The sequence below is a fragment of the Natator depressus genome, chromosome 6 (genome assembly GCF_965152275.1).
Source record: "Natator depressus isolate rNatDep1 chromosome 6, rNatDep2.hap1, whole genome shotgun sequence".
NCBI classification, from domain to species: Eukaryota; Metazoa; Chordata; order Testudines; family Cheloniidae; genus Natator; species Natator depressus.
The window spans coordinates 105,096,645-105,121,522 of NC_134239.1; the positions used below are offsets into that span (position 1 = coordinate 105,096,645).

Genomic DNA, 24,878 nt, shown 5'->3' on the forward strand with positions numbered 1-24,878 from the left:
AGGACTCCCCCAACACTCCCCCCGTCTCAAAATCTGGCACGCCTTAATATCTCTCCCCCCTCCACATTCTCCATCACATGTTAGACCCACAATAGAGGTCTCCGTACGGGATGGGGAGCAGGCAGGTACCGGACACAGTGTTGGTATATAATACTCTAAATGCTCTTTATTGATTACAAAACAAACCTTACTCACTCCACATTCACACTCCAAACATACTATACCAGAGTCCAAAGGTCAGAATGGTCCCGATGGTCAGTTGAAATTTCTTCTGATCATAAGATCAGAAGATGCGGGGAGCTGGCGAAAACCACATCTATATCCACCTGGGACTCTGGATTAATAAACAACTGCAATTTGCAGAAATCGTAGGCCACCATTTATAGTCCATTTCATCACGTCATCAGTTCTTTGCCTTTGTTTACTCGGCCTTCTACCCACACAATTCCAAAGAGACAATCCTGGGTGGGCCGCCATTATCCAAGGCATGCCATTTCCTCCAATTTGTGTATAATTTTATATCAATCCAGCTGGTATTGTTTCCTTTTCTGCTGATTCTCCATATTTTTCTCTGAACATAAAAAGATTGTTTTAGCACAAATAGTTCTAATAGTTCTTGACCTTAAGTTCTTGCTTAGGTTGCCAACTTGCAGTGCACGTATTCATGTCAAGCACGCGTTATTCGTACCAGGCCTCAATGATCTATAACATATTACATAAATATATGAATCACAATGTACCGGTATATTAATATATCCCAGCAGACCTACATTGCAAGATTACAGCTTGATTATTCAAAATGTTAATACAAATTTTATAGTCACAATGGTGGATAATACATTCTCATGCACATGACTTATGGCACTAAAAAGATATTTTTAGAAGTCCTGAATCCTTTCAAAGGCCCACTATCTCATATTTCAATGGTCTATGGTAAATATTCCATCTTTAATCTCCCCTGATTCACATCTTTTTATTCCAATAATTATTAAAAAGTTGTTAGAGTCAACTGATCTGAGAAATATTTCCTGTTTGTTACTGTAAACTTTTAATTATTTAAATATGCAAACCAGGTTCCCTTTATGTAGTATTTTGTCTATAAAGTCAAGTTTATAACTATAATTATATGTTTCCGAAATGCTGTAAAAGTGATTTCAAGAGATACATTATCCTCATAGTGAAAAAAATAGACAGGCACTTCTGCTTCTGCTTTCTGATTTTGTCCCTGCATGCTTTGCGCTATTCTTTTGTATTTATCCTTAGCAATTTATCCATGTTACCACTTTTAGTAGAATTTCTTTTGATTTTTCAGGTCATTAAAGATGGTGGATGGGAATGTAACAATTCAGTCTCTTGAAATAAGTTTATCTCAGAAAAGTGGATATAACATGTTGATAAAATACTTAATTCTTCTCTCTCCTCGTCCTCTGCATCCAAAAGAAGAGCTGCACTTAGATCATTTTCATGCAGATTTAATTATCCCCACTGGCACCAGTGGCCTGTCTGTTCTTGATGAATCTCACTTGGATTCAGGATACTTTTGGGAATGGTAGTTCCTAGCCTGCTTGTTAGTTTCACTGTTGGTTTCTGCTGGCAGTATTAGCAAAAGGCCTATTTCCCCATTAGTAGTTATGTAGGAATTCATCTCACTTCCACGCTGAAGTGATGTAAGTGAACTATTCCATATATAGAATTCAAGTGCAATTTCACGGTAAGTCAACAAAATTTAATTTACAACATTGTTCATAGTGTTTTTTAAAACTTTCCTGTTTTACTCCACAGAACAAAAACAAATTTTCAACCTATGTTGTTGCTTCAGGCCTTCAGTATGGAGCTGAAGAAGGAATATTTCACTACTTTTTTAAGGTAGACTTTTTCAATTTTGGTGAAGTTTAGTTTAATATTGCACAGTTCTTAAAAGTAAACTGAAAAGGAATTTAACAAACTTCTAACTACAGTATTACTGTATGCTCAATGTCTCTACTAACAAGGCAGAGCACCTGATCCAATGCCTCTTGAAGTCCATTCCCATGGTCTATACTTAAAACTTATACCAGCATGTATCAGGGTGGTGACCTGCTCCAGGGCTGAAAGGGCTTGAAACCAGTCCTGGGAGAGGGCTTGGGCTGCGAGGGGGCTGCTGCTGAGGAAAGCAGCAAGCCTCGGCTGACTGGGGAAGCTGCCACAGCTAGGCCATGCCCCAATCAGGGCACAGTTGGGCCCTATAAAAGGCTGTGAGCCAGGAGCTCAGGCAGTTTCTCTCTGACTGTAGAGAGGGAAGGACCTGGCTGCCTGGGGACTGAGCAAACTACCTGAGTAGAGCAGCGCTGGGGAAAGGCAAAAGGAGCTGGGGAGCTCCCGCCTGGAAACCCCCAGGCTGCTGGGCCTTGCGCGGGGCCTAAACAGGTTCTGGGGCTGCGAAGGGACAGCCCGGGGTTAGGTAAAGGCAGTAGGTCCTACCTCCCTTGCCTATGATGACTGGCTCTTATACTGCAGTCTGCCCCAGGGAGTGGGGGCTAGATGATGATTGGCAGTAGCTGCTGAGGCAAGGTGGGATTAGGGGGTTGAGGGTTCCCTGGGGAGGGGAGACCCTGAGAGTGAGGGGACACTGCTGTGGCAGAACCCCCAGATAAAGGGGCACCGTGGTCCGGGAGGGACACGGGGGCCAGCAGTGGCGGGACACCAGCAGAGGGTGCTCTGGAGCTGGTAAAAAGAGCTAATTCCTGGACAACCAGTAGGAGGCGCCGCAGGGGTGAGTTGCGCACCGTTACACAGCATAATTGTTTTGACCAGTAGTGTGAAAAAAATACACACACTAGTTGACACAGTTATTTTGGCAAAACCTCCATTAGAGACACAACTATACCGATAAAAAAGTACTTCTGTTGACATAGCTAATGTTGTTTGTGGAGATGGTATTACTGTGCCGCAAGAACTCTTCATTCTGACAGCACATGCTGTGTCTACACTGGGGGTGTACACTGGCATAGGTATGCCAATATGGAATCATAGAAATTTAAGGCTAGAAGGGACCTTGAGAGGTTATCTAGTCCAGCCCCCTGTACTGAGGCAAGATCAAGTAAATCTAGACCATCCCTGATGGGTGTTTATCTAAACTGTTCTTAAAAACCTCCAAGGACTAGGATTCCACAGCCTCCCTTGGAAGACCATTCCAGTATTTAACTATCCTTATAGTTAGAAAGTTTTTCTTAATAACTAACTCAAATCTCACCTGCTGCAGATTAAGCCCATTACTTCTTGTCCAACCTTCAATGGACATGGAGAACATCTGAATAGCATCCTCTTTATAAAACCCCTTACCATATTTGAAGACTGTTATCAGGTCTATCCTCAGTCTTCTTTTCTCAAAACTAATATACCCAGTTTTTTTAACCTTTCCACACAGGTCAGTTTTTCTAAACCTTTTAACATTTTCGTTGCGCTCCTCTGAACTGTCATCTTTCTGAAAGTGTGGTGCCCAAAACCAGACCCAGCTGTGGCCTTGTCAGTGCCAAATACCACAGGACAGTTACCTCTAGTGTCTTACATACAATACTCCTGTTATCCCAGAATATTAGCTTTTTTTGCAACTGCATCATATTGTTGGCTCATAATCAACTGGTGATCCACTATAGCCCCCAGATCCTTTTGAGCAGTACTACTGCCTAGCCAGCTATTCCCCATTTTGTATTTGTACAGTTGATTTTTACTTCCTAAGTGGAGTACTTTGCACTAGTCTTTATTGAATTTCATCTTGTTGATTTCAGACCAGCTCTCTAATTTCTCCAGGTCTTTCTGAATTCTAATCATGTCCTAACAAGGGCTAGCAACCCTTCCATCTTGGTGTCACCTGCAACTTTTATATGCTTACTCTACACTCCATTATCAGTTATTAATTAACATATTGAATAGTATCAGATGCAGGATAGACCCCTATAGGACCCCACTAGATACACCCTCACAGTTTGACAGCGAACCATTGATAATTACTATTTGAGTATGGTCTTTCAATCAGTTATACACCCACCTTATTGTAATTTCATCTGGACCACAGCTCCCTTGTTTGCTTATGAGATTGTCATGTGGGACTGTGTCAAAAGCCTTACTAAAATCAAGATATATCAGTTCTACAGGTTCCTCCATCCAATAGGCCAGTAACCCTGAAAAAAAGGAAATTAGGTTGCTGCTTGAGAACTTACTAGAGACTGCAATTAAATAATTGTCTGACCCCACCCTCTAATTTCCCACAACTGTGACTATTTCAATCGATAGTGCAAGAAAAAATGCTTAGAATAAACATTGATATTATTCCTTGAAATTATATATTTAAAAAAATCAAATTCTTCCCAGCCTATAAATACAGCTATGCCAGCCTAGGCCTGTAGTGTGGACATGGCCACATTGAGTCATTTAGCAGATTTTTAGTTTAAAACATATTCAGTCATTCCACAGTTTTTGAACTATATCCCAGTATATCCTATGTTGGTAAGGGTATATCTATCATGGAACCCCAACGGAGTATGCAGCCTGCATGTTGGGGATTAGGTGAACAATGTTTTTTTCAGTATAGTGTGATTTTTTTTCCCCCACCCCCCAAGCTTTTTTTATTTCTATTTTTATTTTATATCCTTTGGGATATAAAATAATAATAATAAAGCTTTTCCAAAACTGAGCAGTTTTGTCAAAAATGCCCACTAACTTTGTAGGCTCTTTGTAGACTGCTCGCCTACATCAGCAGCTCGCAGAATTGATTATTCAGCTGTGGCTCAGACTCACATCCAAGAAACTGAACATTAAAATTCAGGATGTACCTAGTTTCACCAACTGTACATATGTTCCTTTTTGCAACTCTAATTAAATATAACCCTCCTGCTTCGTTTGTATTTATTTTCAGACAGCTTGGCTTGGTGAGACTCCTGCAATACCAGTTTTTGGAGATGGAAACAATTTTCTTCCAACCATTCATGTTGTTGATTTAGCAGCGTAAGTATGCTTTTTAGGGATGGCCATCCCTAGAAATGCTTAATATCCATATATGTAGCAAAACCATACCTACCAGTGGAGATTTCAAACAGCTGCTACCATATTTTTTTTTTAATTATTTTTTAAAATGGCATTGTATTACAGTTGACTTTGGCACATCATTTTCAGGCAAATGGAGTTTTAAATATTTCCAACATGAAATAGGCCTTCTGGAAGTAATAACTTACAGGCACACTGAGGCCATGCTTTCAAGAAATTCGTAGAAGTACCATGTCCAGAACATAGTACCAGTCAACCAAATGGAACCAACAGGGTACTGCACTTCAGTTTTTGAAACCAGGATAGAAAGGACAAGTAGCAGTTTGGTGTATATTCTAGAGACATTGTTTCATATTCCTGAATTTTCTTGGCCAAACTGAGATATCTAGGTATCTTATCTTACGAATAAAAATCAATATGAAAATAGCATGCTTTGGAATATTCACCTTCAGAGTTTCCTCATACCCTTTGCCTCGGGGTTGCTTCTATATTATATTTCATATTAAAGACACAATATTTTTCCTTCCACTAATGGGCATTTATTGCATTTGCTATATTGCAGAGTGTTACAAAATATAGCCGACCATAGGCCAAGGACTCACTACATTGTGGCAGTGGATGAATCTATACATACTCTTCAGGCCATAGTTAAGGTAAAACAGCTTAAGATTTTGTTTCTTTGTCTAGGTATCTTTTTAGTCTTGTAAATCCTTAGGCCTCGCTCTGTTAAAAGTCCCTGAATCTTCCCTGAATGATTCTGTGCAACAATTTTATAAAAACTAGTCTTGAAATCCTATAATGCAAAATGTGGGCCCAGTCCTGTAGTCCATATTCAGGCAAAATTATTAGTTTCAAAAGGGGTTTTGACTGTGATAAAGGGCTGATGGATTCGACCTTATGTTTTCATCCAGTTCATATATACTGTAACTAGGCAGTTAGTGTCTTTTTGAAATTCTTTTTCCCCTTGAATTGTAGGAATATAGTTTGTTACTTTGTTTAATCACATGCCTTGAAGCAGAATCCAGCAAAGTAACCTGGAAGCTGCTGTGAAGTAGCAATCTGGTGATTTTAAATCTCTATTATTTAAAAGTGCTTTCGAAGTAATTGGCAATTTATTTGCCTACCGACACTGAAAATTGAACATACTAGGACAGAGATTGTCAGATGGTAATCCATGGACTTCAGAGCCTTTTTTCTGGTCGTCTGCAGAATGAAATATTTTGAGAATCATGTAGTGGGAGTGTTGGGAAAGAAAGCAGGTCCATGATTGGCTCTTGGCTTTACGATGTGGTCCATAAAATAGAAAGCTTGCAACACTCCTTTTTTCAGTACAGATAGCAAAAAAGATCTGATATACAGCCTAGCAGAGGTATTCTACCATGTCTCTAAACTTGAACTAGTACACACATGTTCTTCAGATTGCTGTGCATGCCAGAAGTATGGATTAGATGAGTACCCAATTTAATATGTGTACAATATTGTTTTCTGACAGTGCATTAGCAAAAATGTTGGACCAGGAAAAATCCAAAAGATTCCAAGAGAAAACGCTTTCTTAAGCAAAGACTTGACGGTTAGTATTTTGTTTCCTTTTTTGAATATCTTCTTTAAGGAAGGGATATGAGATGAAAATATAAATGCCATGCAATGTATTCTTTTCTTATTGTTTACATCAGCACAAAGATATGACACAAAATATATGTCAACAAAAGTGCATAAACTATAATTAGATAAAGTAAATGAAGAAGCAGGTTATAAACCACATAATAGAGAATTATGAGGAGTTTTTGCTAGTATGTAGAACCTGATCCTGAGGCTCTCCAGTGGCGTATTGGAGCTGGTGTGAGTTGAAGATGCTAAGCACCTCGCAGGAGGCCTGCATAGAATTGAGCCTTTACAGAGGAAATAAGATGTAAATAGTGAGCTACAAAATTTTTTATTCTGATTAGTCAATAAGAGGTGGCAGATGTGAATTGTTTCTGTATTCTTACAAGCAGCTTGGAGTAAACTAGGTATGAATTGTTAAAGGCACTTTAGAATGTGTCCCTTTAATATTTCAGTGCAAGGATAATTGAGTGAATATGGTCTGTGTTATAAAGGTCCTTCTATCCTTAAAATCTATGAATAAGAATAGATTCAGGAGATAAGAGAGATGGAATTAATGACTGCCACTTCATTGGTTACAGTAACAAAATGCCCACAGATGGTAGTCTTTGCAGCATGGAGTTAGGACTGGGAGAGAGACTATCAAGAAAAAATCATATTACATAATTATTTCCTTAACTCTTTGTCATTAATAACAAGCTAGATTATTAAAACTAAAATTTTAAAATTGAATTCTTGTCTTTAGGCCTAAATCATAGACCACTAAAGTCAATGGGAGTCATTCCATTGACTTCAGTGCACTTTGGATTAGGGCCCTTTGTTTACTTTTTGCCCTTCTCTCTGCTTAGAAAATGAAAGTTCCACTCTTTGGTTTCCATGCATGATCACAAACCAGTGGTATAGTGGCTGGATTTCCAACACTTCATGGGAATATTTAAATTAAAAATAAAACCTGTTTTCATTTAAATTGTTAAATCTTGAAAATATTAATTTTTGGTTTTGTAAAGCAGCACTCCTTACCCCTCCATTTTTTTTTTTAAAGACCTACATTTTGGGATTAAGCTACTTGGCACTGTCCCTTTAATATCAAACAGGGAATTCTGTGTGCAATTAAATGTACTTTTGCTTGTTTAGCAAACACATTTGGATATGTTACTTGTGAACCTGCGGATGGAAGCTGTATTCTTGAAGGAGAACTTCAACATTAAGTGGGTTGCTCAGACAGGACTGGTGGAGAATATTGGGCAAGTCCTCAAAGAATACAAACAAAGTCGGGAATTACTGGTAATTATTTCCTGTATGCTGTATTGAAGTGCTCTGATATTTTTCAAAGAGGAGTGTATAAATATACATTAAGTGACAATATTTGGAATGCTGTTAAGAGATTCAAAATAAACTGACAAATACAATATATTGGGAACTAAAACTGAAAGAAGGACCGAAGAACTAAAGAGAAGAAATACCTTTCCTGTTGTCCCTAGAACTGAAATCCTGCAGGTGAAATCAGCAGAGGGCTGTGGCTCCGGAGTTAGCTCTTTCATGTGATATACCATAATATGGTGACTTTTGGAATGAAATAAGAAACATCTGTTTACTCAGGTGTTTTGATTTTAAGGCTAGTCTACACTAGAAAAGCTTTGCCAATACAGCTACATTGGTACTGTATAGCTATATCAGCAGAGAGACCCCCCTAGTGGAGATGCAGCGTATACCTGCACAAGGAGATCTTTCATCAGTATAGCTAAATCACCTCCCGACGTAACATATGCTATATTGACTTCTTAAAGGACTTCTTTTGCCAGTATAGCTCCAGTTACATGGGGGCGAGCATAATTATGACAGTCAAGTGTGTGGATTTTTTCACATCCCTGACTAACGTCACTATGCCATCAAAACTTTGTAGTGTAGACCTGGCCTTAGGATCAGTAGCTGAGAGAGTATTTTATGTCCTTTGTCTGCTCTGGTTACAACTAAATCAGCAGGCTCCGTTATAACACATTTGTTCCCTCACCCAGTTCCAAATGTAATATGGAACACTGTTTCCTAAGTGGGCTAAATATTTGGCTATATTCAAATGATCAGGAGTATAGTTACTAATGGTGCAAGAGTTTTTGTGACCATGCAGTTACTGTTTTGTCTTTAATTTTGTAAAGCTTCCTGGCTATGACTGTGATTGTTGTGATATCAGTGTGTAAAGAGTAAATCCTGTCCAAGCCTCCATGGATGCAGAAGGTCCAGAACAAAGGAAAACTCTTGTGGTTCATTGAAAGTCCCAGCACTCATGCACAGAAAGGGGTTTTCAGGGCTGGGCTGGGCTGCTAGATCTGTGATCACATGGACATACCAGTTCAAAAAAAGAACACTCAAGTAAATACATGAAATACTGATACAAACAATTTGGAGGTGGGAAAGGGATGATGTTAAAACTCTTATTATTAGTGGCCCAAAGTATGACCAGCCCGATCAACTGTTTATTGACAGGCAAAAGAGAATTTTAGAGAGTCTTATGTTTGTATATAGTTTTAGGCCCCCGTCTTGCTTCAGGAACTGCTAGTGCAGACCCCTCCCCTGTCCAGAGTCTTACTGAAGTTAGTGGTACCGTATGTAGGCACATGCATCAGCACTAGTAGATCCTGATGTAGGTGAGTTTTGGACATACTACTGTCAATTACATTGTAGAGTGGTATTTTAGCAAGTATACGTTTAGCCCTGAATCCTGATGCTAATGCCTAGCCCATATGGCTTGGCAGTATGCTGTGGATCTCTGTGGAACTGACAGGGAGGAGTCATTCATAGACCTGCAGATCTGGTTTTAGAGCTGAAATAACACCTGTGTTTCCTGTGCCACCTCTCATGGAGGAAGGTAGTAGTATATCCACTACCTCATCCAGATCCTCACTGCATCCTGAGGCTTAGGAAGCCAATTTTTGTTCTGTTCGGAGAGTAGCCTCTTCAAATTCTGCTCACCTTTGCACAGTACAGCCACATTGATTCCACTGCAAGGGGTTTTTCTAAGCTTGTGGAAAGAGACAAGATTTGTCCCTTAAATGGGGGACTGGATGAAAAATTGATGGGATGGAGCTCATAACTTAAGAGCATATCCCTGGCTCACTATCTCCCTGACCCACTGGTCTGTGGTCAAAGCAACCTTTTCCTCCAGGAAATGGGAAATCCTGCACCCAAGCTCAGTTCTGGGTGAAGACCTATGTGATCTTTGTCATAACAAGCCTTTAGGAGCAGCAGGGTTCCCTTGGGGCTTTTCTCCCGAGCCACGGTTCCACGGCTTTCCTCTGGAGAACATGCTGTCTCTTCACTGGTCTTTCTGTGAGGATGAAGGCCAAAAGGAAAACCTTTGTCTGAACGCTGTCATGTACTCTCTTAAAGGCATGGTTTTGTGTTGGAAGGGATTGCTTAGATTTTGCAGCATTGTCTGCCACTACCCTTGGCTAGTTTATCTCCAAAACGTAGGGTTCCTGTGAATTTGGCAGAGTACTACACCTGCCTCTAGTGGCATCTGGTCACTGAGCTGGAGGCTATGGCTTTGGCTGAGAATCTCATAGCATCCATTGAGCAAATGCTGTTGCCAGGGCAACTTTCTTTAAAATAGAATCAGTCTGAGGGTGATCTCTGTTCTTGAGGGCTCTGAGATCTTTCAGTCAGGAGAGAGATGCCCTGCAAAGCAAGTAGCTGCTATGGACGCCCTGAAGGACGCTGAGGAGGCCTCGCTCTCTTTTGAGAAAAGGAGTACTTGTGGCACCTTAAAGACTAACCAATTTATTTGAGCATAAGCTTTCGTGAGCTACAGCTCACTTCATTGGATGCATAAAGTGGAAAATGCAGTGAGGATGTTTTATACACACAGACCATGAAAAAATGGGTGTTTATCACTTCAAAAAGTTTTCTCTCCCCCCACCCCACTCTCCTGCTGGTAATAGCTTATCTAAAGTGATCACTCTCCTTACAATGTGTATGATAATCAAGGTGGGCCATTTCCAGCACAAATCCAGGGTTTAAAAAGAACGTCTGAGGAACAGTGGGGGTAGGAAAAAACAAGGGGAAATAGGTTACCTTGCATAATGACTTAGCCACTCCCAGTCTCTATTCAAGCCTAAGTTAATTGTATCCAATTTGCAAATGAATTCCAATTCAGCAGTCTCTCACTGGAGTCTGATTTTGAAGTTTTTCTGTTGTAATATCGCAACTTTCATGTCTGTAATCGCGTGACCAGAGAGATTGTGGTCTGTGTGTATAAAATATCCTCACTGCATTTTCCACTTTATGCATCCGATGAAGTGAGCTGTAGCTCACGAAAGCTTATGCTCAAATAAATTGATTAGTCTCTAAGGTGCCACAAGTACTCCTTTTCTTTTTGCGAATACAGACTAACACGGCTGCTACTCTGAAACCTCTCTTTTGAGAGTGGCCTCCATTTTTCTATCCATGAGATCCTTCGGTTAGAACTCTGCTTCTGAACCATATCCTTAGCTAGACATGCTACAGTTGCATCAACCTTTGATATCTCAGTAACTGGGACTTTTGTTTCCTGGATCCTGTAGAACCCAAGATCCAGTTCTATCAATGTGCTTACCTTTGTCTGGCTTGTCCCATTCATCTCTAATTACTTCCTCAAAGGGGGAATCAGGGCCTCTGGAGAGAATTTTGAAGGGAGAAATTTGCTCGTAGACTTACTCTTAGTTTTTTGTTCAGGTTGAATCTGAATAGTGGATACAACATTGTTTGGTTCACGTGGCCTTGAATTTCTCCGGGGGAAAATACCTTTCCTGAGTCTTTCCCTGATCATGATGGAGTCAGAGCCTGACAATCCATCCTCCTCTTTGGAAGAGGGGGAGGAGTGAGAGGGCTCATACTATCTCTTTTATGCTTTTTTCTTCCCCTTTTTCACTTTCTTTGATTTTATTTTTTAATTTTTTTAAGCTTTTTTTTTTTTTTAGCTTGCTGAGAGAGTGTACAATCTCTGTCATGACTTTGGTGAGGTCTTTTGCTGCTAGCCTTGCTGAAGATCTGAAGTCATCTCGCGAGATCTCTTTCTGAGTCTCCATCTGCTGAACCCTATTCACTCAGGGAGGAGTGAGGGGAAATGCTTCCAGAGCCCTCCTGGCCAGATTGGGAAGGAGGAGGAGTGGTTATTGCTGGATTGAGATTCTCTTACTCATCAGATGGGTCTAACAAATCTTTATTAAGGCAAAAACACTCATCAAGTAGTGATGAATTACAAGTGGGAAGCTCATCAGGATGATCTCATCACAATCCTTCCAACACTGGACAATACAGCTTCAACCTCCCTTTGTTACACAGTTTTATTTATAACTTCTTGTTGTTGTTTTTTATACATATGTATTAGTCCCTGATTTCCATGTTCACTCTCATCCCCTGACAGCATAGGTTTAGTGTTAGCTCAAACCAGTTTCTTCTAGCTTTGTGGCTACTTTATCTTTTATTTTCCTCACAAAAAGATTACTCTGTAATTTTTTACACATAGAATCATAGAATCATAGAATATCAGGGTTGGAAGGGACCCCAGAAGGTCATCTAGTCCAACCCCCTGCTCGAAGCAGGACCAATTCCCAGTTAAATCATCCCAGCCAGGGCTTTGTCAAGCCTGACCTTAAAAACCTCTAAGGAAGGAGATTCTACCACCTCCCTAGGTAACGCATTCCAGTGTTTCACCACCCTCTTAGTGAAAAAGTTTTTCCTAATATCCAATCTAAACCTCCCCCATTGCAACTTGAGACCATTACTCCTCGTTCTGTCATCTGCTACCATTGAGAACAGTCTAGAGCCATCCTCTTTGGAACCCCCTTTCAGGTAGTTGAAAGCAGCTATCAAATCCCCCCTCATTCTTCTCTTCTGCAGACTAAACAATCCCAGCTCCTTCAGCCTCTCCTCATAAGTCATGTGCTCTAGACCCCTAATCATTTTTGTTGCCCTTCGCTGGACTCTCTCCAATTTATCCACATCCTTCTTGTAGTGTGGGGCCCAAAACTGGACACAGTACTCCAGATGAGGCCTCACCAGTGTCGAATAGAGGGGAACGATTACATCCCTCGATCTGCTGGCTATGCCCCTACTTATACATCCCAAAATGCCATTGGCCTTCTTGGCAACAAGGGCACACTGTTGACTCATATCCAGCTTCTCGTCCACTGTCACCCCTAGGTCCTTTTCCGCAGAACTGCTGCCTAGCCATTCGGTCCCTAGTCTGTAGCGGTGCATTGGATTCTTCCATCCTAAGTGCAGGACCCTGCACTTATCCTTATTGAACCTCATCAGATTTCTTTTGGCCCAATCCTCCAATTTGTCTAGGTCCTTCTGTATCCTATCCCTCCCCTCCAGCGTATCTACCACTCCTCCCAGTTTAGTATCATCCGCAAATTTGCTGAGAGTGCAATCCACACCATCCTCCAGATCATTTATGAAGATATTGAACAAAACCGGCCCCAGGACCGACCCCTGGGGCACTCCACTTGACACCGGCTGCCAACTAGACATGGAGCCATTTATCACTACCCGTTGAGCCCGACAATCTAGCCAGCTTTCTACCCACCTTATAGTGCATTCATCCAGCCCATACTTCTTTAACTTGCTGACAAGAATACTGTGGGAGACCATGTCAAAAGCTTTGCTAAAGTCAAGAAACAATACATCCACTGCTTTCCCTTCATCCACAGAACCAGTAATCTCATCATAAAAGGCGATTAGATTAGTCAGGCATGACCTTCCCTTGGTGAATCCATGCTGACTGTTCCTGATCACTTTCCTCTCATGTAAGTGCTTCAGGATTGATTCTTTGAGGACCTGCTCCATGATTTTTCCAGGGACTGAGGTGAGGCTGACCGGCCTGTAGTTCCCAGGATCCTCCTTCTTCCCTTTTTTAAAGATTGGCACTACATTAGCCTTTTTCCAGTCATCCGGGACTTCCCCCGTTCGCCACGAGTTTTCAAAGATAATGGCCAAGGGCTCTGCAATCACAGCCGCCAATTCCTTCAGCACTCTCGGATGTAACTCGTCCGGCCCCATGGACTTGTGCACGTCCAGCTTTTCTAAATAGTCCCTAACCACCTCTATCTCCACAGAGGGCTGGCCATCTCTTCCCCATTCTGTGATGCCCAGCGCAGCAGTCTGGGAGCTGACCTTGTTAGTGAAAACAGAGGCAAAAAAAGCATTGAGTACATTAGCTTTTTCCACATCCTCTGTCACTAGGTTGCCTCCCTCATTCAGTAAGGGGCCCACACTTTCCTTGGCTTTCTTCTTGTTGCCAACATACCTGAAGAAACCCTTCTTGTTACTCTTGACATCTCTTGCTAGCTGCAGCTCCAGGTGCGATTTGGCCCTCCTTATATCTTTCCTACATGCCCGAGCAATATTTTTATACTCTTCCCTGGTCATATGTCCAACCTTCCACTTCTTGTAAGCTTCTTTTTTATGTTTAAGATCCGCTAGGATTTCACCATTAAGCCAAGCTGTTCTACATGCACAGTTCTACTTACATTGTTAAACATTATTAGAGTAGACTCTTAAAATTCACAGCGGGCTTCTATCAGGCCTAAATATGCCTTTACTTTCAATGCTTATGATTAGGGTGACCAGACGTCCCGTTTTTAAAAATACAGTTCTGTATTTAAGCCCTCCTGCAGGTGTCCTGACTTTTTCTTAAAAATGGGAAAATTGTCCCATATTTTCTGTCTCCCCTGCATCAGTACTGGCAGGTCCTGCTGCTGGCTAGATCCCTGCTTGCCAGCCGCCCGCCTACCAGCGGTAAATGGCTTGGGTCCAGTGGCTGACTATGGGGGTGGGTGTGCAAGGCTGGTGGCAGGGGCTGGTCCATTAGCGCAGCCCCTGCTGCATGCTGGCTCATGGCCAGCAGGGCCCCCCCCCCATTTCCAGCTGGCACTGCCTGTGAGCTGCGGTGGCTGGTGAGTGAGGGCAGGTGGTGACTGGTTATATGTCGCCTCTGCTGCTCACCCATTGGCCCTTTACATGCTCCCCCTCTCGCTGTCCCCTGCATTGTCCCTTCCCGTGGGCCCCCCCCCCCCGCAGCCCTGCTACTCCTCCATATCCCCACTGGCAGGACATGTCCTGCTCCCAGCACTGGGCAGAAAACCAGCCCCTGGTCAGAGCACTGAACTCACCACCAGCCTGGCCAGCAGGCTCTTTCCTTCCCCTACTGCGTCTGGCTGGGCTGGTGCCCTGGGAAATCCCAAGACCCTCTGGCCTGGGGCACTGGCCAGGAAGAGCCGAGACCTGTATGTGCCAAAGCCCCACACAGTGCTGGCATGGGGAAGCCACTTCGCCCCTCAACTATGCTCTGGAGTGGCAGAGGGGAAGCGATTTCCAGCCTGTTCACGCCTGAACCTGCAGGCTCCATAGCAGAGGCTTAGCACCCTCTTCATCCCCCCTGTCCTGGGTTCGCTGAAGCCCCTACAGTCAAGTTCCCTGGGCCCTGGTGCACAATGCATCCCTAGGGCTTAACCCTTCCTGCTTGCACTGTAGCTGAGGGACAAGAGGTGGCTGGGTTATGTCAGTGGCCAGCGGCAGCCTTGAGGTGTTAGCTGCCTTTTGTCACTGTGCGGGCAGGAAGGGACAAGCTGCTTCCAGCCACCCGGGAGCGGTGGGGTGGAGGGGAGATAGGGGAGCTCTGCCAAGAGATGGGCTAGGTCATCCCTGCCCCGCCCTCTCTCCTGCAGCTGGAAGCAGCTCCTGTCCCTTCCCTCCCATACAGTGCTGAAAGGTTGCTGCTGGCCACATTCTGGTGTGAACCCTGGTAGCAGAAATCTGGGGACGGGGAGGGCATGTGACCCTGTGTGCACACACACCCGCCCCCCCCCAACATGTTGCCTCAGGAAGATGCGGTGCCAGGAACCAGGAGAGGCAGGTCGGTCCCGGGGGCCTGGCCAGCCAGGCATGGAGGGCGGTGAGCGCTGGGCAGGGCGGGGTGGGTTGGTTGGTCTCACTCCCACCCCCTGTGAGAGAGGTGAATGGGAGTGCATGTGTGTCACCCCTCCCCATGTGAACCCTAAAGCCTTAAAGATAATAAGGTAAATAAAAAGAATCCAACTACGCAATATTTCTTTTTAACAGGGGCTCAGTCAACTTGATGTTAATTTGAATGTTTGTACGATTGATTGCTGCTTAAATCACTTGAATACGAGTAATGTTACCAGGTGTCCCGTGTTCAGCATAAGGAAATATGGTCACCCTACTTATGATCCCTGTTTCTTTTTCCAGAGTGCTCAGGATCCATTTTTAGAACTTGGGGGGAGGGGGGGATTTGTGACCTTGTAAATCTGCTTTCTCTTTTCTCCAGGGGCCCACTGGGAATTACCCCCTGAGTTGGTTCACTAGGCCCTCCTCATACTTGGAGCCTCTCCCTGCCCTGCCTATAGATTCTTGGTCCATTTTTGCCATGTCGGAACCACAGCTGCTCTGGTGGCGAGGGGATTCCACACGCCTGCCTGACTCATAGCACTGGGACCTAACAGAATTAGGGGTAGAAGGCTGGGTGTAGGCTGGGTACGCATCACTGTCTGCTGAGCCTGGGAAGGCAGTCTCACAGGTGGAGCACCATTTGGATTTCATTTGGTGCTTTTTAGGGTACTCTGCCATATCCAGAAGGTCCAGAGGAGCCGGCAGGATGCACTGCAGCCCAGGTTCCAGAGGGTTCCAACACACGGCTAAAAAAACTGGCCAACGGGGGAAGAGAGGCTGGGAGGACAATTGCTGCTCAGCCCTGCCCCAAATTTTGACATTTCCCTCCCCCCGCAACCCAAAACCATAGGCAGATGTAAACTGGGAGCTTTAAAAACCACTGTCCACACATGTCAGTGTCAGAAAAACTGGAGGAAAGTAGGAGCTGAGGGAGCATGGCCATACCATGTGGCTCCAAAACTCTGATCCATCTCTGTAAGCTGCAGAGAGAGGAGAGCTGCCCAGATGTCAGGAATTGTAGGAGACACTGAGCTCCAGAAATAGGACATCCAAGGGCAGAATTTATACACTGAAAGTTCATCTAAAATAGGTATCCAATTGTATGTTAATTTGTTTGTTCATATATTTTCTACTGGTCCTAGGGGAAAGACCAGTCATTTAAAACAATCACACTATTTGCTTAATTCCTTTTTATCTTTTTTCTTTCAGCCAGTCAAAATTTGTGTTCTTGGTCCTCCTGCAGTTGGGAAATCTACCATTGCTGAAGAACTCTGCAGACACTATATGCTACATCACATTAAAATAAAGGATGTAATTTCTGAAGCAATGGAAAATCTGGTACGTGGGTAACTCTTCTTTAGGATTATTATTTTGGTTTTCATAGTTTTAAAATGTAAAATGTTTGTAATCATTTATGAATTAGTTAGAAAACTGTGATTTAGAAGTTGAAGAACGACCATAGGAAATAACCTTCTTCTAGTAGAATGCAATGAGGAATTAAAAATATCCTAACTCCATTGTAGATGCCCAACTGTTGCTGTTGAAACTAATCCCTGCCTTTTCCATTTTTCAGTATCTGCAAAAGCCAAAAAATATTTTATTTAACCTAGGCTGTAAAGGCATGATCTTGTGACATGCTGAGTACTGAGCATGCCTTATTTTAACTGACTGTAATTAGTGAAGATGGCTCAGAACCTCACAGCTTAGAGCCTTAGATGAGCTCCATATCTATATAATAAAATTCCAGGATTGTCACTCCGTGTGTCTTATGTTCTTATGTGTGTCACTCTGAAGCCTGGAATGTCTGCGTCCGTGTGAAGCTGGAAAAAGCTACAAGAACAGTTGAAAGCTCTTTTTGTTCAGAATATCACCAGGTTCAATCATCACTAGGATTCGGAGTCTGTTACCATCTAATTTTTAAGTTCTCGGCCATTTTGACTTTGAGTTACACCCATACTGTGTACACCTACAGGAAGGCATGTGTCTATGCCATGCCAAGGGTCCTAGACCATTGTGATATCAACCCAATCACCGCCCTTAGTCTACACCTATTTTGCATGCAAAAATTTCATTGGTTGTATGAAGGAATCTGCACAACTCCCCCCTACCCACAACATAGCCTCCCCTCTACAACATAACCAGCATATACAATAATCCCAAATACACATAGACCGTCACTGTGGCACATTCCCCTCATTTGCCATCCACACAACACTCCCCACACACAAATCAACAAAACCAGCCACACAACACAATCAGCACACACAGTAACCCCAAAGATCACTCTTAAGCCTAGAATGTCTGTTGAACCAATGTGAAGCAATGGAAACAGCTACAAGCATGGCTGAGAGCGCTTTTTGTTTAAAATATCACCAGGTTCAATCATCATTGGGATTCATGGTCTGTTACCATCTACCTGAGCCATTATTGGCTTTTTTACATACATAACTTTATGAATTACACCTGTGTGACAGCACAGGCTTTCAGCTATAAGTCTGAAACTAAGATGCGGACAGTTGCCCAAATGTTGTCCTTAATTATACCTGTTTAATACCAAAGGCAGAATTTAGCCAAACTATTTTTGAACCTTATTTTTGTATATAGGAAAAAATTATTGCTCCTAAAGAAACAGTGGAAACTGAAGAGGTGGGAGAGGAGGGAGAAGAAGATGAAGAAGAAGAAGGGAACAGTATAGAAGAGGCACAAGAACTCTTAGATGGAGTCAAAGAAAACATGGAGCAGAATGGAGGTAAGGCGTAAAAGGGAAAGGCATACTGATAATGGTAGCCTGGATTTTAGTTAATAGATGTAACTTTTATACAAATGAAAAATCAGGAAATTGATTTGTGCCTGTACCTTTAGACCTTATAGCTCCCATTGAAGGCAAGGGTCATGCCCTCTGTTTGCAGTGTTATGAACCTTTACCTCACTTACCTTTGTGCAATTCCACTGAAATAATTGGGATTGTATGAGAGTAACGGGGCAAAATTTGACCTAATGTGTCTGTTAAAAGTCATATACATTTTTAAACACTGAAAAGCTATTATAATAGTAGCAATTGTTTTCTGCATATATTTTTATGCAGCCCTTTTGACACTACAAACTGACATTTTACTTACAGCTCTATATTCAGTCTCTCTAGATTCTTGGCAAGAATATTTTCTAATTAATTATATCATGCTTACCTTTCAGAAGTGAAAGCCTAATTAATGTCACTTAAAGTAAAAAGCTAGCCAGGTTTTACTGGGTTTCTTGATTGCAACTAACCTTGAAAAAAATCAGTTAACTTTTTGTTCTTTGGTTCCCCCGTTTTGGTGAAGGGTAAATAATGCTTACCCATGTTTGTAAAATACTTTAAGGCCTGTTAGGCATTCTCAGATCTCAACTCAAAGACTCTCTGACAAGCGTATAAAAATGTTAGTAAAATCTTTCAGATGTTCATCTTCCACATAAATCATACATAGGTTAACTCTATTTGAATGCATATGTTAAATTTTCAGGTCGTCTGGATGATCAGTATGTGATTAGATTCATGAAAGAAAAGCTAAAGTCTATGCCTTGCAAGAATCAAGGATATATTTTGGATGGGTTTCCAAAGACCTATGACCAGGCAAAAGATCTATTTAATCGTAAGTTACAGAGTTCTGCTGTATTTGTTATGTATGTATGAAGACTGGAAAAGGGCAAATATAGTAAAAAGAAAAGGAGTACTTGTGGCACCTTAGAGACTAACCAATTTATCTGAGCATAAGCTTTCGTGAGCTACAGCTCACTTCATCGGATGCATTCAGTGGAAAAAACAGTGAGGAGATTTATATACACACAGACCATGAAAAAATACACATTGTAAGGAGAGTGATCACTTAAGATGAGCTATTACCAGCAGGAGAGTGGGGTGGAGGGAGAGAAAACCTTTTGAAGTGATAATCAAGGTGGGCCATTTCCAGCACATTTCCAGGAGTTAACAAGAACGTCTGAGGAACAGTGGGGGGGGGAGCGAATAAACAAGGGGAAATAGAGACTGCTGAATTGGAATTAATTTGCAAATTGGATACAATTAACTTAGGCTTGAATAGAGACTGGGAGTGGTTGAGTCATTATACTAAGTAAAACTATTTCCCCTTGTTTATTCCCCCCTCCCCCCCCACTGTTCCTCAAGACGTTCTTGTTAACTCCTGGAAATGTGCTGGAAATGGCCCACCTTGATTATCACTTCAAAAGGTTTTCTCTCCCCCCACCCCACTCTCCTGCATAGTTTAATGCCCTGGAATTTAAACTATGGGGAATCAAACTCATTTGTGATTTTAATACAGAACTTCTTTAATATGATCCAACATATCTTGACTTTAGTAAAGCTTTTGATACTGTCTCACATGACCTTCTCATAAACTGGGGAAATGCAACCTAGATGGAGCTACTATAAGGTGGGTGCAAAACTGGTTGGAAAACCGTTCCCAGAGAATAGTTATCAGTGGATCACAGTCATGCTGGAAGGGCATAATGAGTGGGGTCCCGCAGGAATCAGTTCTGGGTCTGGTTCTGTTCAGTATCTTCAATGATTTAGATAATGGCATAGAGAGTACACTTATAAAGTTTGTAGACGATATCAAGCTGAGAGGGGTTGCAACTGCTTTGGAGGGTAGGATTAAAATTCAAAATGATCTGGACAAACTGGAGAAATCGAGAAATGGTCCAAAGTAAATAGGATGAAATTCAATAAGGACAAATGTGAAGTACTCCATTTAGAAAGGAACAATCAGTTACACACATACAAAACGGGAAATGACTGCCTAGGAAGAAGTACTGTAGAAAGGGATCTGGGGGTCATAGTGGACACAAGCTAAATAAGAGTCAACAGTGTAATGCTGTTGCAAAAAAAAAGTGAACATACTACTGGGATGTATTAGCAGGAGTGTTGTAACCAAGACACGAGAAGTAATTCTTCTGCTCTACTCCGCACTGATTAGGCCTCAACTGGAGTATTGTGTCCAGTTCTGGGCACCACATTTCAGGAAGGATGTGGACAAATTGGAGAGAGTCCAGAGAAGAGCGACAAAAATAATTAAAGGTCTAGAAAACATGACCTCTGAGGGAAAACTGAAAAAATTGGGTTTGTTTAGTCTGGAAAAGAGAAGACTGAAAGGGGACATGATAATAGTTTTCAAGTACGTAAAAGGTTGTTACAAAGAGGAGGAAGAAAATTTGTTTTTCTTAACCTCTGAGGATAGGACAAGAAGCAATGGGCTTAAATTGCAGCAAGGAAGGTTTAGGTTGGACATTAGGAAAAACTTCCTAACTTTCAGGGTGGTTAAGCACTGGAATAAATTGCCTAGGGAGATTGTGGAATCTCCATCACTGGAGATTTTTAAGAGCAGGTTAGATAAACACCTGTCAGGAATGGTCTAGATAATACTTAGTCCTGCCACGAGTGCAGGGGACTGGACTAGATGACCTCTAGGTCCTTTCCAGTTCTATGATTCTATGCAGAGTATTATTATTTGTTATATGTTCACCACCAGCATTATGCTGATTGCTGTATAGGACACAAATATAAAAACAGTCCCTTTCCCAAGAAGCGTACAATTGAAGGATTCTACATCACTTCATTTTAGTTAAGGAAGTTAGTGTTTTCAAAATATGTCCTGGTAAATAAAGGAATGAATAAATAAATGTACAAACATGGAGGGCTCAGTCCTTCTGTGTGCTGAGCTAGTTTATAGTGAGTTGTTGGGGGGAAATAGTATAGGAGCCTATTCCACCTATGTAAGAATTCCACAGGACTGCTTTAAGAAAAGAGTCCAGCTAATCGGCCAGCCCAGAGCTTCAGTTCATGTATATCAGCATAACTCCACTGAAAATCACTGAAGTCAATGGAGCTATGTGATTTACACCAGTTGAGGATCTTTCCCCAAGTCTCTAAGCAGGCATTGTCTACACATTTGCAGACATGTCCACCCCAGCCCCGCAAAACAGCTAGTATATATTCTATTGCTAGTAGCAGGAGTTGGCCAGAAGATGGTGGGTGTGCATGCTGCTCCTGCTCAGAGAGGTAGAAAAGTGTGTCTCTCAGCAGAATCCTGCATTGGCTGGCAGGATCTCTGTGTCCGATGTTCATATACCATATGGGGGGCGGGGGAGGGGGGAGAAGAGAGAAAGAGAGAGAGAATGAATATGCACCAAGCTAATTTTAAACAATAGAACTCTTCTGAATCATGAAGATCTAGCATCATTTGTGCTTCTTATTTAGAAGTATCTAAACTTTTTTTTCTGAATTATTTACCCACCTATCTCACAATGGTGCTGTCAGGATTCATTAGTTAGTGTCATTTGACCATATAAAGAACTGGTACTACATAAAGGACAGATATTGTTACTAGCACCTCTTTAGTTAACGTTAGTAATATAGTTTCTTCAGGTGACAGTGTTAATTATATTGTACTTTTATTTTAGTTGAAGATGATGAGGAAGAAGAGACAAGAAGCAAAGTGCCTCGCTATGATAAATTAATCACTCCTGGTAAGTTTGCTGTACTACAAAGGGCAGAGTTTTAAAAGAATACTCACACCATTAAGAAGCACTCCTTCTGTTGCTGGATTTAAGCATATAGTGGCCCTAATCTCATTGGAACAAAGATTTGGTCCAGACCTCTAGACAGACAGCAACAGATGATGAAGCACTAACTTTTGAACCAAGCAGCTTCTTCTATTCATAAATTGAGACACTTGTAGTCCACATTTTTAAAGTGAAAACATGAATAAATCATTGTGATGCACTATGATGACCCTGGCAACAGGATCTGCAGGGGAGATCCAAAAACACAGCTGTTCCAAGAAAAGAAGAGTGACTATATGGGAGAAAGTTGCACTCTCGACCCATGGCTATGCTGAGGTGGGAAGCATTTTTGTTCATTTTCTGAGTTTTACTGACTGTTATGCTGTACCTGGTTCTATAAATTTCTCCCCGAGAAAAGATGTTACTGCTTGACTTTGCTAAACTGCTTCACCAATTTACAATGGTATTTATAAAATTAGATAAATTAGTCCTTATTTCCTTTGACTTTAATGGCAGTTTTATCTGAGGCTTAGGGCTTGTCTACACTGGCGCTTTACAGCACTGCAAAGTTCTCGCCCAGGGGGGTGAAAAAACACCCCCCTGAGCACAGCAAGTTTCAGCGCTGTAAAGTGCCAGTGTAGACAGTGCACCAGCCCTGGGAGCTGCACTCCCCGTTCTGGTAGCTACGCCCCTCATGGAGGTGGCAGCGCTGCCATGCAGCGCTTTAGCGTTGCCAGAGTAGACTAGCCCTAAGTCTACACTAGCAACTTATGTCAGTATAACTATGTTGCTCAAGGGCATGGAAAATCCACATTCCTAGCAACACAAGTATACTGATTACCTCCTGGCGTGATGTCAATGGGAGGGCTTCTCCTGTTACCGTAGCTACTGCCTCTCAGGGAAGTGGATTGCCTATACCGACAGGAGAAGCCCACCTGTCAGCATAGGTAGCATTTTCACTGAAGCTGAATAAAAATATGAATAAAGATTTTTATTTTATAAAGAATAAAAAATTGAGACTGTTAAACTAATACAAAGTAAAATGTTTTTACATGCCCTTCCAGTATTTTTCCCTACCACTGTACTACAGATAACAGTGATACTAAATTATATTGCATCTGGCATATTTTATTTTTCTGTACTGCTTAGGTGCATGATAGTTTACTTAACCCGAGCATAAGTACATTTATTTATGAGATTAGAAATCCCAGACTGTAGTAATCTAGTCCATGAGGTCTTTTGAATAGATGAGTTAAGTTTTCCAGTCCTATTTACTACATTGGCCACACAATTCACATAGATCTTTTCAGATTTTACTATTTAAAGCATTTTGACTGGTGTGTATAGTAGCTTTCTGTGGGGCTTTAGACTAGATTCTGCCACTGTTACTCATGTTGAGTAGTCCCTTACACCACAGATAGTCCCATTGAGTTCAATAAGTAAGGGTGGTAGGATGTGGTCCATAGTTTGTAGTTAAACTTTACGGTTTTTAACTGAGATAACATTGGAACATCAGGGTTCTTTCCAAAGCACTTTTGTTTACTGTTAAATATTGGTGAATTGCTACAAGTGTACACAGTTGGAGACAGAGCATTCTGTAATGCCGTTTTGTATGGAGAGATTTAAAGATTTGACATCTGTTTCTATTCACTAGTAGTTTGGAATTTGTTATTCATAGATGATATCTAGTGATAGCAGAAAAATAAAACAAAAATTATGACATTACGTCTAACTCTCAAAAATGTTTTTTTTCCACAGAATATGTTATTTCTTTGAATGCCTCAGATGAATTCCTAAAAAACAGAGTAATGAATCTTCCAGAGAGTGTTGTGGCTGGAACTCATTATACTCAGGACCGGTTCTTGAGAACTCTCAGTCTCTTCAGAGAGTTAAACACTGAAGATGAGACTGTTGTCAACTATTTTGATGAACTTGAAATACATCCACAGTTTATTGGTATGGAATAAAAGCAAACTTTTATATAAGCCATTAGAAACATAGTATATTTTTCTTCCATGGAAATACAATACAATACAATATTTTTACATAGATAAAATGGCATATTTTAATGGTCACTGAAGTACAAATCTAAGAACATGCTTGCACTACTGCAGGAGTGTTTGTTTACTCTTATAATTTGGGGAAATGTACATCTAACTGCCATTGGCTCATACAATGTACCCATTTTAAAGGTTCCACTTTTGGAGGCTAAGTGAACTATCCTTTTATAATGAGAACACAGACCCCACTGTTGATGGTCTGGTGAATTCGTACAATAATATCCAGTCCTTGATTTTCAATATCATGGCTCCCAATAAACCTTTCCCTCAGGTTTGTTCTCACAAGTCATGATGGTATATAAATGATCTGCAACAGATGAAGCATGAAGATGGCTAGGGCACTGGGGAGGGAACTCTTTTAATGCTTCTGATTGACTATGACATAAGAAATTTTTGAAATCCCCCTTCACCTCCCCCCCCCCAAATGTCTTCCAACATACCATCCACAAAACCTGATCACTGGAACTCTTGGGGTTGGTGAATCGAGCCTGATTATTCAGAAACAAAGTGAGAGCAATATGCCAGCATTGCTTAAAGAAGCTATTTTCAGCCTGCGCACAAAAAGGCTATACCTTGATATGGATAATCACACTAATTATCACCCTGTCTTGAATGTCCCTTTTGTGGACTCAGATAATGAGAATGTTATGGTGAAACAACCCTGGTGATACCTGGAGTTCCCAGATTTTTTTTTTT

General features: G+C 41.7%; 1 protein-coding gene across 1 annotated transcript in view; it reads left to right on the top strand.

Annotated features, from left to right (window-relative positions):
* AK7 (adenylate kinase 7) overlaps positions 1–24,878 on the top strand; it is a 64,016-nt gene that overhangs the window by 20,876 nt on the left and 18,262 nt on the right. The window contains exons 6-15 of the mRNA XM_074956191.1: positions 1,783–1,866; positions 4,895–4,983; positions 5,585–5,675; positions 6,515–6,592; positions 7,759–7,908; positions 16,780–16,908; positions 18,175–18,319; positions 19,071–19,199; positions 22,021–22,086; positions 23,881–24,078. Coding sequence (XP_074812292.1) covers positions 1,783–1,866; positions 4,895–4,983; positions 5,585–5,675; positions 6,515–6,592; positions 7,759–7,908; positions 16,780–16,908; positions 18,175–18,319; positions 19,071–19,199; positions 22,021–22,086; positions 23,881–24,078 — 1,159 coding nt within the window. The remainder of the gene's footprint in view (positions 1–1,782; positions 1,867–4,894; positions 4,984–5,584; positions 5,676–6,514; positions 6,593–7,758; positions 7,909–16,779; positions 16,909–18,174; positions 18,320–19,070; positions 19,200–22,020; positions 22,087–23,880; positions 24,079–24,878) is intronic.